The sequence below is a fragment of the Cheilinus undulatus genome, linkage group 1, assembly GCF_018320785.1.
Source record: "Cheilinus undulatus linkage group 1, ASM1832078v1, whole genome shotgun sequence".
In the NCBI taxonomy this organism is placed as follows: Eukaryota; Metazoa; Chordata; class Actinopteri; order Labriformes; family Labridae; genus Cheilinus; species Cheilinus undulatus.
The window spans coordinates 39,408,249-39,423,181 of NC_054865.1; the positions used below are offsets into that span (position 1 = coordinate 39,408,249).

The 14,933-nt window shown below is 37.1% G+C and overlaps 1 protein-coding gene across 1 annotated transcript; it reads left to right on the forward strand.

The window, feature by feature from the left end:
* The first annotated feature begins 7,859 nt into the window (after positions 1 to 7,859).
* Positions 7,860 to 12,929, forward strand: LOC121514715 (haptoglobin). Its single transcript, XM_041794957.1, has 4 exons — positions 7,860 to 7,931; positions 8,627 to 8,712; positions 11,418 to 11,701; positions 12,238 to 12,929. Exons 1-4 carry the CDS (start codon positions 7,927 to 7,929, stop codon positions 12,781 to 12,783), a joined length of 921 nt encoding a protein of 306 aa, XP_041650891.1. The 5' UTR covers positions 7,860 to 7,926; the 3' UTR covers positions 12,784 to 12,929.
* Positions 12,930 to 14,933: the final 2,004 nt, after the last annotated feature.

The window sequence follows — 14,933 nt, forward strand, 5'->3', positions numbered from 1 at the left end:
ATAGTATTAGAGGTAGTAAAATACATCAGGCTGGCCCCCAGTGGCCTTGGCCCCTTTGATCATGTCTAGCACATGGGTTGTCCCACTCTCTTTGTTGTCCCCATGGGAGTGGAGAGGACAGATCTCAAGTTAGACCCCTGCCTCTGTGTATGATTGGAAACTGGAAAATAGAATATGTCATTGATTTGCCCTTGACTAGATGCTTTGGCTGTGTAGAGAGTACTCTTTTCATTCAGGATGTTATTCAATAGCAAAAGTACTGAAATAATTGCTTACAGTCTGATGTTTAAATGCTGAAGAAGACTGTGATGCTACAGAAACAGAATGTTGAAACGTAGTTCATAAAGGTTTTGTAGACCTGCCAGAGAAAAGTCGTTTCATGTTCTACTGTAGGAAGGCTTATACTGCCTTGTAGGGATAAGATATGATCTGGCTTCCTGTTGATCACATTGTGCATGGTCCCTGGTTGATGTGTCTAGTAATGCTACAACATTTAACAGATGAGCATCTATATAGCCTGCAGACAAACTGTGTAGAATAAGCTCTGGTTGAGGTCATGCATTAAATAAAACAACTCTAAACATGCAGCATCTCTGTAGGAATGCACTCTTTGGTGAGTGTTTGGTTTATCATGTTGACACTGATAAGAGGAAGACGTGTTGGATTTCATGAACAAAGACCACATGGCTGTTCTGAAACCTGAGTTTTAGTAGTTCTGGAGGGAAACTTTTAAACAGTAAGACTCATCTTCCCAGTATATTTTGCAGCATGTCACTCTTCCCTTTGAAAGGAGGAGCCCTGAGGAGATTCTGCAGGGGGTCAACAGGTAATAACAGGCAGTGTGACATTCTGAGAATGATTTTTTTCTCCCTTTTGGTTGTTGTTTCCAGAGTGGTGCCACGTAAATTATTAGTCTTGTTTCATAATTTATTTTTTTAATTAAAAATAATAATTGTTATTATTGATATTTAAACAATAACCAAAATCTTAGCATTTAAACCCCAACAACACTGACTACTTTTCCACTATGAAAAAATTTCTTAAAAGGATAACTTTAAAGGAAGTCTCTAGGTTTATACTTTGAATTGTATTTTTGAGGGCAGTTTAAGTTTGCTTAGAGCAGGGGTGTCAAACTCGGGTTGTGTTGGGGCCAGATTAGCTCCAATGAGACATTCTGCTGGCCAGACGTTTTTTTTTTTTTTTTTTTTATCAATATCAATACAACCAAACATTGATATATAGGCTTCTGAATTATATATTTTGTTAAATTATTCAGGGTTAGATACATGTACCAATAAATAAGAGCTGTACATTTACATATCAAGAAAATTTTAATTAGCGTTATTAGACAAAGGGTTTACCAGCAAGAAATCTGAGCAAGTCAGACAAAATATTACGCTGCCCATGCATCATATCACATGTAATGTTTTTTTTTAACACATTTTAACATTTTAGCATCCACTGATGATGAAGTTGAAAGTCTTTTGACTGATTTAACACCAGGTTATTATACCTGATCTGGGATCAATCCAGTAGGAGGAGAAAGAGTGAGAGTGAGACAGAGAGAGGTAGAGAGAAAAAGCGGTTTATTCCTCAATGGTGCATTGTCAGCTCAGAGAGTTCTCCTTCTGAGAGAAATTCAACTTTTAAACACACATATGAGCCTTGACTGTTGTTTGTCTTTGTGTCCAGTCTTATCAGAATCCCATTGTCATCCCTGCATGCGCCATGAACTGGGCCATCTCTGTGTGTGATTGCGGACTCTTTATAGCACTTCTCCTTGACCAAACAAGCAGATCTCTTGGGTCACTGGACAGCCTGCATCTGGATAAGGATTGGAATATATGGTTATGAAGAGGTATTTTCCAACCTTGCAAAGCAGATGGATACGCCTGTTTCTTTGTTTCCCACTGGCGAATCCATCTTGCAAAACTCCCATCTGAACCGTTTGGGCCTGGTTAGAAAGTGATAGGACCAATCAGCAACGAGGGGCAGTACTTTCAGGCGCGACAGAGTCGTGGCGTAGGAAATCAGCAACAAGAGGCGGGTGCAATAATGGCGGAAGAGCTTAGTGTGGATGCTGCCAAAGCGCCAGTTTTATCCGAACTTGATGACATTTCTTTGTTAAAAGAAGAACAAAGAACAGCAGTGAGTGAGCTGCGCATGCACACCTCAGTCGCGGCTACGTCACGTGTTTTGTTGCTCTGCCTGTAAAGATGTGACAGAATGTTCATCCAATCACGCTCTGAGTTTTTTTCCAAATCCTCTGCCCTTTTCGAAATGCTTAGTATTGAAGGTTTTCCAGATGGATGTGTGAAACAAATCCATCTGGCGTGTCAGGTTACATATTTTCTATGACGAGAGCAATTTTTACCATTTGATGAGAGCTGGAGGTAAATATGCCATAGGATTTATAAACGATGTCCCGTTCCAACATAAGTGATAAAGACCACAATGTCACTTCTTGTTGACATTAAAATTGTTCATCCGTTAATAAATTCAGTTGATATTCATTTGGCAACACAGTTTTATAATAATCAGGGGTAAAGGAAATTAACCCCAGCACTCACATTGTCCGAGTCTATTATGCATGATTGGTGAGAACAGACAGCGGCTCTTTGCGGCACATTCAGGGGAAGAAGCTTTATTTCACAAGGCAAAAAACCCTCATGTTCTTCAAGACCCTGCTATGCAAGAAACTGCTCAAAATTTTTTTTTTTTCAGTAAAAATAGATAAAAGAAATACTTCATCATTCTTCTTGAAAAAGCTTGAAAAGCCTCTATTCTAGACAGGGTATTTGCTGAGCTTAAGTTCTCCCTGCTGAAAAGAGTTCGATGTGCTGTATCCTCCTCATTTATTGCTTCATCATATTAAGCTCTTCATCATCACATAGTTCATAATAGGTTGGTGAAATTTTATATCAGAAATATTTTGATTAGTAAATATTAATTTATACTTTTCAAATTTCCCCTCTTTTCTGTAAAATGTCTCATGGGTTTGAGGAGATCACAGGCTGGATCTGGCTTGTTGGCTTTGAGTTTGACACTTGTGGCCTTGGGGGTTTAATGCAAACCTCTTACTATAATGACAACTTCTTTTGTCAATTTTCTCTGATATTTCTTGTATCTACTTCAAAAAGGATCCTACAAAATTATTTTTTAACTTTTATTTTAAGGTTACCGAGACTCAAAGGGCTAGTAAAGAACCGCACAACAGTACGTTGAAAAATATGAATCTGCAATCCATTACATTTTAGTGTAAAAGATGGAAAAAACTTTTTGAAGTTCCTCCTCTCCTCTGTGAGTCGTGTCTGGTGCTGGGTCCTGACCGTCACTGAACAAGCTGACAGATTGTGCTCATACTGGGTCAGTTTTCCTAGCAAGCAAGAACGCTGGATTTGCCATATCATTTTAGTTGCTAAATAAAAGTTTATGACACCATGGCTGCATGCCACATATAAGAACAAATCAGACAGTAGAGCCCATAGTGAATGTCCTTCATGTTTTCATATAATTACATTGTTAACATTACTGTGCATAACAGCAATTACTGTAGATTTCAGCCAGAGAACTGCTGTTGCTTTTGTCCTGTTGACTGACATAATTGTTTTTTCTTCAGTTACTGTAAGTGCCATTCTAGCAGGTGGTTTATGCTGCGAGATATATATGCCAGAACATTACCAGAACAGTCAGAATTTACAACCTTTATATACTTGTCACTCACTTTAAAAAGTTTGAAACTTTTTTCCCATTTTGCTGTTTCTGTTTGTAATTTCTGCGCTATCATTTTGTTTGTGATGAAAATAGATTATATATTCAGTTTTTTTCTGGGAGCTCCTTTCTCCACATAAAAATCATTAAAAGAATTTAAGCTAGTATTAATAACACAGAAGCCACAGACACACTGGGGTTTTACAACTATTGTGGTGAGTTAAAAGACAAAAAATAACTTTTAATCTACTAAGACATTACAGTTTGGCTTTCCCACAACATGGTTAAAGTTTAAGTAATATGCTTGAAAGTTGGGAGAATTTGCATTGTATTTTTAGGAATTTCCATTGAAATCTTGTGGAATTAGATGATTTTTTTGGGAAACTTGCTTGGAAATTTTCAAGCATTTTTTAATTTAAATTTCGGGGTTATGTTTGCAGAGTTTCAAGAATTTTCTCTTTGAAATTTCAGGGCTAGCTTTGTATGGTTTGAAGATTTGCATTGGAAGTTTTGGGAGAAATTCGCTTTGAATGGTTCTGGACTTTTCATAGGAATTTGATAAATATTTTTGGATGCTTGGGAGAATTTGTTTTGAAATTTTCAGGCATTTTATGGAAATTTTGGAATTGTATTTGTAATTTAGGATTTTTTTGGAGGACATTTTTAGGTATAGAAATTAAAGAAATTTTGTTTTAAATTTGGGGGAATTTAGAATGTTAAAGCTTTAGATGATACAGTTTGAAAAACTTGGTGAATATTTGAAAAAAATATGAGTCATGTTTTTACAGAAATTTTGGGTACTTCTTTTTTATTTTAGGATGTTTGTCAATTTAGGAAAGAAAAAATCCCAAGAATTTGTAGAACTATCTGTAGAAATTTTGTTTATCCTTGTGGTCCATCATGAAAATAGAGAAATGATTTCCCCATATCTCTCTTATTGACTGACAGTTTCCTACTGACTGAAGACCCCAACCACTGACCGCCTGGCTCAGATCTCAGAAGGTTAAGGTGTGATTTAAAAGTTGGAATGATGGGGGACATGCAAGAAGTAACTCATTCCGCAGTTAAGGCGCTGCCACACAAAACACTCACTCACTTCAATCTGGTCTTTGGGACAACGTGTTTTGACCTGAGAACGGCAGTAGATGAGTCATGGGCCACCAAAATGCAACACTCCATCCTGAGAAGCACACAGTTATCTATCCAAAGTTCATTGTAATCCCCTGAAATGGATGTTGAAATGTTACGCCCAAAGCCCAAGGCTGTTCCTTGATTCCATCAGGAACAGCCTGTTCCTGATGGAGTCAAGAGTTCACATTCCTGCAGTCTCCAACTACCACAAAGCTTCAATAACCCTGCCAACATCAAATTACTTAACTTGAACTCAGTATAGGATTTTCAGAAATATATATCCAATTATATACATACACTGATTAACTTTTGAAAATTGGCTCTCGAAGCTGCGAAGAACCCGTGTTGAATCCTCTTGCACAATTTCGCTTGCTTTAAAGTCAAAGGTATGAAACTGCTGTCAATCTCGCCATGCTTTTTTCATGCAGGAACATTTTCTACTGACTGCACGGAAGAGAAAGAGAGACTTCTGACCTTTTGCATATTTTCTGTAAGTGTAAATGCAATTACCTTTACGACATATGGACAGCATAACCGTGCACCCTCCATATGTTTGTAAGATGATCCTAATAAAACAACAGCTTAGATATTGGTCTTGACATGAGGTTAAGGATTTTTATAACAAGGATCTTTCTTTGTACTCACTTTTTCTGTCTGTATTTTTTATCCAGGAAAACAGCAAAATTACATTTAATCAGTTAAATGTGTTACATTATTTATTTTGATGTATCATTTTAAAGTCTTTTTCCAAGACCCAGTTGTATGACAGACACTGAATTTCTTTGGCATAAAGACAGGTCAAGACAGCTGATGATTGTTGTTTTGATCCTTGGCTAACACTCTAACACAGTTACTGTACAGTGCTATTAAAAAGTATTTTTTTGCATATTTGTCATACTTACATGTTTCAGATCATCAGATAATTTCAAGATTAGACAAAGATAACCTGAGTAAATAAAAAATGCTGATTTAAAAGATGATTTCTTTAATTGAGGGGAAAAGGTCATCCAAACCTACCTGGCCCTATGTGGTTAAGTATTCGCCTTCTAAACCTACTAACTGGTTGCAACTGCAAGCAAGCATTTATGCATTTATGTCTTTTACATTGCTGTGGAGGAATTTTGGCACACTGTTTTTGGCAGAATTGTTTTATCTCAGCCACATTATAGGGTTTTTAAGATTGAACAGCCTGTTCAAGGTCATGCCACAGCATCTCAATCAAATTTTAGTCCAGAGGCCACTCCTTAACCTTCATTTTGTTTGTGTTTCTTTTTCTCAGTCCTTCACCTCCTTCAGAGGTGGACTTACTGGTGTGTTTTGGATCATTTACCTGCTACATAGCCCAAGTGTGCTTAAGCTTAAGGTCATGAACTGATGCCCAGGCATTCTCTTTCAGGATTTTCTGGTAGAGAGCAGAATTCATGGCTCCATCAATTCCAGCAAGTAGTCCAGGTCTTGAAGCAGCAAAGCAGCCCCAGACTATCACAGTACCCACGTGATGTTTGGTTTTTTTATGTTCTTTTGATGAATTGCTGTGTTAGTTTTACTTCAGATATAACAGGATGCTCACCTTTCAAAAAGCTGAACTTTTGTCTTGTCAGTCCCTAGAATATTTTCCCAAAAGTCTTAGGGATCAAGCTGTTTTTTTTGCCAAATGTGAGACAAGTTTTTGTGTTCTTTTTGGTAAGCAGTGGTTTTAGCCTTCAAACTCTCCCATGGATGCCATTTTTGCCCCGTACCCTTTTTACTGTTGAATCATGAACACTGTCCTTAACTGGGTCAAGTGAGGTCTATAGGTCCTTTGATGTTCTGGGTTCTTTTGTGACATCCTGGCTGAGTTGTTGATGCACTCTTGGAGTCATTTTGGTAGGCTGGCCACTCCTGGGAAGATTCACCACTGTTCCTAGTTTTCTTCAGTTGTGGATAATTACTCTCACTGGAGTCCCAAAGCCTTAGAGATGGCTTTGTAACCCTTTCTAGACTGATAGATCCCAAAGACTAAGATTCTCATCTGTTCTTGAATTTCTTCAGTCCCTACAAGATGTGTTTCCAAAACATGTAATTAATTAAATTTATGAATTTATGATTTAACAAAAAGGGCAGTTACTTTTTACATAGGGCCAGGTAGGTTTAGATGGCTTATTTACTTGACTTATCTTTATCTAATATTAAAACGTGTTTAATGATCTGAAAGATGTAAGTGTAAAAATATGCAAAAGATTTTTTAAAAAATCAGAAAGGAGGAAAATATTTATTCACTGCGCTGTGTATGACATTTCTTTAAAGTTGTAAACATTTTAATCAAGAATAAAACAATTATTTCTTCCATGTTCATTCATTTTAAGACACCAAATTAATGAAGGTTGTAAACTCTTCAAATACTGATTTATTGGCGATTACAAAGCTCTGTAAACTTCTATGACCTTTTGTTAATATCCAAAGCTGTAATTCTGAACTTTCCTCCCTGTAGAAAGGTTCAAAGTGCCGTGATGTTTTTTTTGCCAGACTTTTTTGGTTGTTTTTGTTCTCTGCCTTATTTGCTGTATTAACCGGCTGTACAGTTTTGCAATACCATCACTTTCTGTCCAAAAGAAATCAAATGAACCAGACAGCCTTGTTTACTTTTAGGAGACTATTATGCAAAGCAAAGACACAAGCGGTACAAGCTGTTACAAAAGATCCTGCTTAGCAAAAGCTTGACATAGAATATAATTTAAACATTTTCAAAGAATAGAGGTTTGACAATGTGCTAAACATTTCAAAAACATGAAACAGCAAGGGCCCATAAAAGTCTTTAGAGGTTTGTTTTGATATCAAAGCTTGTAACCTAGATTAACACGATGGTGGGTCAACGAGTTTACATTGCTGACTCTGTCCTTTTGGCATCCAGACTTTGATGAGTCTTGCAACTGATGAAAAACCAGATTTTGCAACCATTTAGTTGATTTTGGTGCCAAGCAGAAATTTCCAGAGCAGAGTTTCTGTCCCTCTGTGTGAATAAATACTCTCTGCTCATCATACTCAACACACTCAAGGGGAACGATTGAAACTACTGTCACCGCAGAGAAGAACATCATCAACAGGATGTGGTAAGCGAAAACTTCTTTATTATTTAAATCATTAAAAGGGTTACAAACTAAATCTAATTTTTTTTTTGTATCCAGAAGTCCTTTTTTTCATGTTTAAAATTAACCTAACAAAAAATTTTATTTACTTTGAATGCAGAAAGTTACTTGAAAAGTATTCAAGAAAAACTCACTTTAATTTGGTGGAATAAGAAAGAAATTATCTGGGAATTATCAAGCAACTTCAATAGTAAAACTATCATCTTATTTCTAGGAAATAACTTGGTAAAATACCACCTTGTTACCAGAGAATTGCCACAATATAATGAGGAGTTACTTGATAGTTAATTCATTATTACTAGGTTAAAACTTCCTTAATATACCATATTTCTGAGTAATTAATCGGTAGAATGCCAACTTCTTACAAGGTAAATACCACCTTATTCCTGATAAATTATAATTAATGCCCATTACTATAAAACTACTATGTAATTACTAGATAATTATTAGGTAATCAGGGACCACTAAAATAAAGTGTTAGCAAATGATTTATGCTGTCTATATACGACAATTACATTTAACTTATCCACCGAGCTGTTTGCAATCAATTCGATGCATTCATTTCTTTAATTGACCTCAGTATTTTCTCTGGATTTTGAATGAATATTGAATGTAGCATTTCATGTATTTTGATTGTTGTTTTTCTCTTGTTATTGAAGGTTTTCACTGGCTGTGCTTCTCCTGGCTTCATGCTGTCTGGTGGATGTGACTCATGCTGAAGAAACAAAGGAAAACACTATGTCAGGTAACAAAGACTCACACATGTACAAACACAGGAATGGGCTTCTAACCAGTTTAACACATGAAAAGCTAATTTGTGTTTTTATATCAGTGTTTAACATTTTTGTTGAAATTACACAGCACATTGTGTATGATAAAAGAAAGCTGTGGGATGAAAAGAAGAGAAAGAAAAAAGGATGATGAGACCAAAAAAAGGTGATACCAGAAAAAAAGCAAATGGAACACCAAAATCGGTGTAATTTTTTGTCTTGGATCCATGCATGTTATTGTCAAATGTCATACCTATCCATTAGATGTTGAGATAAATCTTCCTGTACCAAGGTGTGTTATAAAATCGTTGAGCAATGTGGTAAAGCACTGACGGTGTTAGGGTCAGGCGCAGGTAAATCTCAAACATATTCTGTGCTTTGTGGCATTTAAAATAACAAACTATCACAGCATTAAAACATTTTCTATCAAAAGGCAGTCAGAATCTTGTCAAAATTAGATTCGCAAATACTGACTAAAACCACCATAAAGCAGTTACTTAGTAGTTTATACAAAGGTCTTTTGATAAGAAGAGCATGCATAGGCCTTTTTTAGGGTTTTGTCAGTCAAAAAATTAAAATTTATGTTGATTTTTGGCCGCAGTGTTTCACTTTTTCTTCTCTCTTGGGTCTTGGGGGTGGCTCCGCTTTTTAGATGCATGTAGGGGGGCTCCAAGGAAAAATGGCTGGGAAACACCCCCCCCACAAAAAAAAAGGAACAATCCAAGCAGTAAGAAAATAAGGACATGGAACTGATGTAACACGAGTACTGAACAGTTTTTTTTTGTTCAGGGACTGTAATGCGTCCAGTAAATTAGTCATTCATTTGCAGTATTTGCTCTAGTTAGCCACTGTTAAGCATGCCCTATATACATTATGAAAAAACGCTCACATCCTTACATCAATGGTGAACAAATCTCTTCAGGTCTTAGAACTACAAAAGCACACATCATCCTCATCGCCTACAAGCTTTCAGTGCTGAGAGGAGCCGTGCGTGTACTCGGCATGTTGCCTTCAATCAGCATCACTTGAAGCAGTGTTAACAATTTTGGTCACACAAAAGACGTGGATCAAAGGACAGAGAGTGGATGGGTTCCTATCTTTGCTTGGCACTGAATACATTAGAGCCCACTGCTTCAGAAGGAAGCCCTCAGAGCATAATACATCACATTCAGATGACAGAGCTTCATTTAAAGCAGATTGTTCGTAGTGATAATGACTGCAGTGTGTATGCCACAAGATAACCCTAATGTTGGAGGATAGTATTTCGATAAATAAGGTTCATAATGTCCCAGCTCAAGACCACCTTAACAGCTTTATTTGGGTGACGAGATATTTGTAGAAAAAAACACATAAAGAAGATGAAAATTGAACAAATACTCTAAATGGAACAAGTACTTAAATATCGAGGATGTGGACTATTTTATTCTAAAATAACATCACAGATGTGTGCTATACTATAAAAGAAGAGTAGTTTGTTAAATTAAAAATATTGATTCAAGTGATAACACACAATTGAATCAAGTTTTCCCAACTCAACAAATTATATTAACACAGTTCCTTTGAGTCAATGTATTTTCTTTTAAGTTCTATCAACTTAGTTTTACTCATGCAGTTGGGTTGGTTTTACTTGACTTTTTTAAGTTAATTTACATTGTGGAAACTTTCCTACACTTGAAAATTCTCTTTAATCCCACACAAAACAAAATGTTTAAGTATTTTTCATAAAGCTACATGTTCTTCATCTATTGCTATTTTCGCAACTCGGTAAGATTTCTGCATTTTATTTTACAAAAGGTGTGAACATTCATGAAGATGACTTTGATTATTCATAGAATTGTGTAACCCTTTAGATAAGGCTTCAAAATGAAGCACATCAGCATTTCAGACGATAGCCTGCAGGGACAACATCATGCTGTTTTTGCATAAAAACAGCACCAGAGCACTCATGTCTAAACAAACATTTTCAGCTGCAGTTATAACTGACTTTATTTGCTAGTGACTTTTCCATAGCTTTGCCAGAGTAAACCAGCGACACAAAAAAGCCCCACAAATGCATTATTCCTTCTTAACCTCTTGACAGTTTGCTCTTTCGTTGGTGCAATGTTCATTTAATTTCTTTTACTGTCTATGTAGCAGAAAGATTCAACAGTAGAAGTCATTTCAGAAGGATCTACCATCAGCATCATTGCCAGACCAGGTCAAGGTCTTTCAAATATTTGGTTTAGGTCATCTGCAAGGAAAAGAGTGCGCAGTCATGCCTCTTGATAATCAGCCAGTGAACACACAAAACAAACATGTAATTCTTCCAGAGTACAAGCTGAGTACTGTGGGTCTAACCGCTGCAAATGTACATCTGGTGCAGTTGTTTTGTTCTATTTCCATTTATTGTAATAGATATGATGTGATATGTAGAGAAATAAATTACCTGAGCCTCAAATAAATGTCCTTAAGAAACACATATGAATTATATGAAGGGGACCAATACCCCTGTGGGACTGTAAACTTTTTCCACACTATATTTGAAACCATTAGCAGAAGCAGTTTGAGATTTATAACGACATGATAGAAGAAAGCTTTAAGCAGACAGAGCACATTTTAATCAGAGACAGTGTGATCAACATTACATTTCTTGTTGCAAACTTGTAACAATTCTCTATGAATGTCTGTGTCTACATCTTAGCCTCCAGGTTGGCATCAGTCCGGTCCAGGCGAATGGTTGGTGGGATGCTGGCTCCTCATGTCCCCTGGCAGGCCATGATCTACCTCTCTGACAATGTGGTGACTGGAGGCTACGCAGGTGGGGCCTTAATCTCTGACCGCTGGATTTTGACGGCTGGCAGGAACCTTTTTGTCAGAAAGACAAGACAGGATACCCAGGGACAAAATCCTGTAATTCCTAAAGTCTATCTGGGAATCAGAGGTCTTCCAGAAGCAACTGAGGCCAAACAAGTGGCTGTAGAGAAGGTGAGTATGATAAACTTTTTGTCCAGGTTCACAATATTTTCTTTACTTTTTGGCTTTCTTTACTTCTTTACTTTACTTTCTTTTCTTTGGCACTCTCTATTGTATTCATTTAAGTTATATACACACAGACTGACATCCATAGACACTAATACTGCAGCTCTGATTTACTGGAAATGTGGAAATGTTTTCACTGACATGCATGTGGATGAAGATGTACAATATTCTAAATATTATTTTTTACCTAATATTATGTCTGTGTACAAAGATCTCCTGATGTGCATTGCACATTGTCTGTAGGAAAAGATGGATGAAATGATACTGAGCTCTTGTGCTGTGGTTACAGTGGGGGTCACAAAACCCCATGTTAAATGAGCACAGCAAAAGTACCCAAGATAAAATGTATGTCATTGAAAAGGACAAATTACAAAAGTGAGCACTGACAATCCTGGTGCCCTCAGGTCTTCAATAAGGCTGCTAATGGGTCAAACATTAAAACACAAACATTTAGACTTTCTTTTTCTTGATTCCCCTTGCAGATTGTTCTTCATCCAGGCTTTCAGAACCACACTGACTGGGACAACGACCTGGCTCTGATTAAGCTGAAGGAACCTGTAGTTATTAACGATAAAGTGACCCCCATCCCCCTGCCTGAGGCAAACCAGCACACCTTGATTGGACCTGGGGTCATTACAGGCTGGGGTTGGGGTCATCTGTTAACTGCTTCTGAATCGCTCAAACACATGACCCTTCCCCTGGCTCCCGTGTCATCCTGTAGGTATGAATTTACTGAGAGCAACACAACAGTTGTAGATGGCAACGTGTTCTGCACCCGACCTGCCCCATTTGACCAAAACGTTTGTTTCGGGGATGCAGGGGGTGCTTTGGCTGTCATAGATGATAACACTGGAGATGTTTATGCTCAAGGGATCCTGTCCTATGATAAGCCCTGCAGAAGGCAGAGATATGCAGTGTACATGAAGGTTTCTGCCTATTTGCCCTGGATCCACAGTGTCATCAGAGGAGATACAGAGGGGTCGGCTGCTCTGCGTGTCAGTGTGATGAAAAGGATGTACTCATTGTAATCTAGCAGCAGAGCCTCAGGCCTTCTTCTCTTCTTTTTCAGTTGAAGTCAATCACCTAATATGTCCAACAAGGGCAGTTAAGAGGCATTTAGTGAAACATGAAAGGTATTAAGTCAGTGGATCATTATTAAATCATTTTCATGAAATTACTTGTGTTCTGTCTCTACTTTGTTTTTAGTGGGAAGGAAATTAAAGTTACTGGACTAATTTCATTGAATAAAGTCAGTCTTTGGAGTGCTTCTAGTTTTCCCATCATCTGCACAAATTTGAAATGATAATACTACCATCACTTGTTTCACCAGATGGGAAAAAATAAGTCCTTTTGTTGGGATGGGCAGTTGGATGAATCAAAAAGTGGTTGAATTTGGGAACAGATCATAGTTTATTCCAATCAATAGAGACTTAATATGAGTTTAGCAATAATTCAAAGTTCAAATGCTTTAATGGCATGAATGGTTAAGGCCTTTGTTGCAAAAGCAGAGTGCATAAAAAATATAAATAACAATAATAATAATAGCAATAATAATTATCATTATTAAAATGTGGTTATGATAGAATACTAAAAACCACAAAACTAATGACTATTATAGAACAAATTAATATCCTTATTTTGGTGATAAACTTGACCCCTCCTGCTGCATGTTCAGCTCAAGGTCAGAGCAGAAACCTGTTAGACTTTCAGCAGTCTGGGACATGGTATGATTACTCTTCAGTGTATTGACTCTGTTGGTTAGGAGGCAATAAAGGATTGATGACCCCGTTTGAGTTGGTCTGAGAAGCTGGTGCTGCAGCATGACTGCTAGTATCTCTAAATTTCTTTCAATGAAGGTTTTCACTTTAAAAAATACAATATTGAAAGCTCAGAAGTTGAGATAAAATTTCATCATGTGCCTTTGTGAGAGTTAAAAAACAAAGGATAAAAGTGAATGACAAAACTCAGTATTCTGGGTTTTCAGATGTTGCCTGAATGGGTTTCCTTTTTATCCCTGACCTCTAAGAAACTAAATTTTTAAGATATTTTTAGATGTTTCCACTCTTCATCCAGTTTTCCTTAAGCCAGGGAAGTGGAATAATGTCTGTCCAGCCACTGCAATACAATACAGAATGCAGCAAAAGCAGAGAATCAGTATGTAAAATGGGCATCGGTTTATTTTTCTAGGTCTCTTTAAATGTGAATTCAGGATTATAATCTAGAGATGAGAATAGATTCAGGGATACTTCTTGTTCCTGTCATCTCAAATATGACTTATTTTGAATACAACATACTTATTCCAGAAAGAAAAATAACTGCTGAGTTTGATAAACAATACATAATAATTGAACTCAGGTGTTTCAATCAGACCCATTGCCACAGATGTATAAAATCAAGCACCTAGCCATGCACCCTCCATCTGCAAACATTTGTGATACTAAATGGGTCATTCTGAAGAGCTCAGTGATTGCAAGCATGGTACTGTAATAGATGACAACTTTGCAGTAAGACAGTTCATGAAATTCATCCCTGCTGGTTATTCCACAATCAACTTTAAGTGATTTTTTTAGAAAGTGGAAGTGTTTAGGAACAGTAGCAATTCAGCCACAAAGCAAAAGACCAATGCTCTGCTGATTCCATAGCTGAAGAGTTCTGAACTTTTACTGGCGTTGATGTAAGCGCAAAAACTGAGACAGGAGCTTCATGAAGTGGGTTTCCATGGCTGAGCAGCTGCATGCAAGCCTCACATCTCCAAGTCCATTGCTAAGTGTCAAGTGTGTTACCATTGTAATTATTTGCATTTACACTGTCACAAAATTGCCTTAATAATCTGTAGCTTACATCACTATCTATCTGAACACCTTGTTAGTGTGAAATTTGTTGACTGGATCAAAATTGCAGGAGCAAGCATGTCTGAAACCTTTCTGTACAGAAATGCCCACAGGAAGGCTTCCCAAAGAATTATGAGACCTCTAAGGGCATTTTAATGATTTTATCGCTGTGAGGGTGTTGTACTGAATCATGAAAGGCTCTTTAAATAGATTTCTGAGTACCTATGTGGCTCCCAGTCTTTGCTGTGCAAGCCAAAAGAAAAGGGGTATTGCAAGACAAGATGCTAATGCATTCATTTAATTTTTTTTTTTTTACATCAGACTCACGGACTCTGTACTTCCCCATT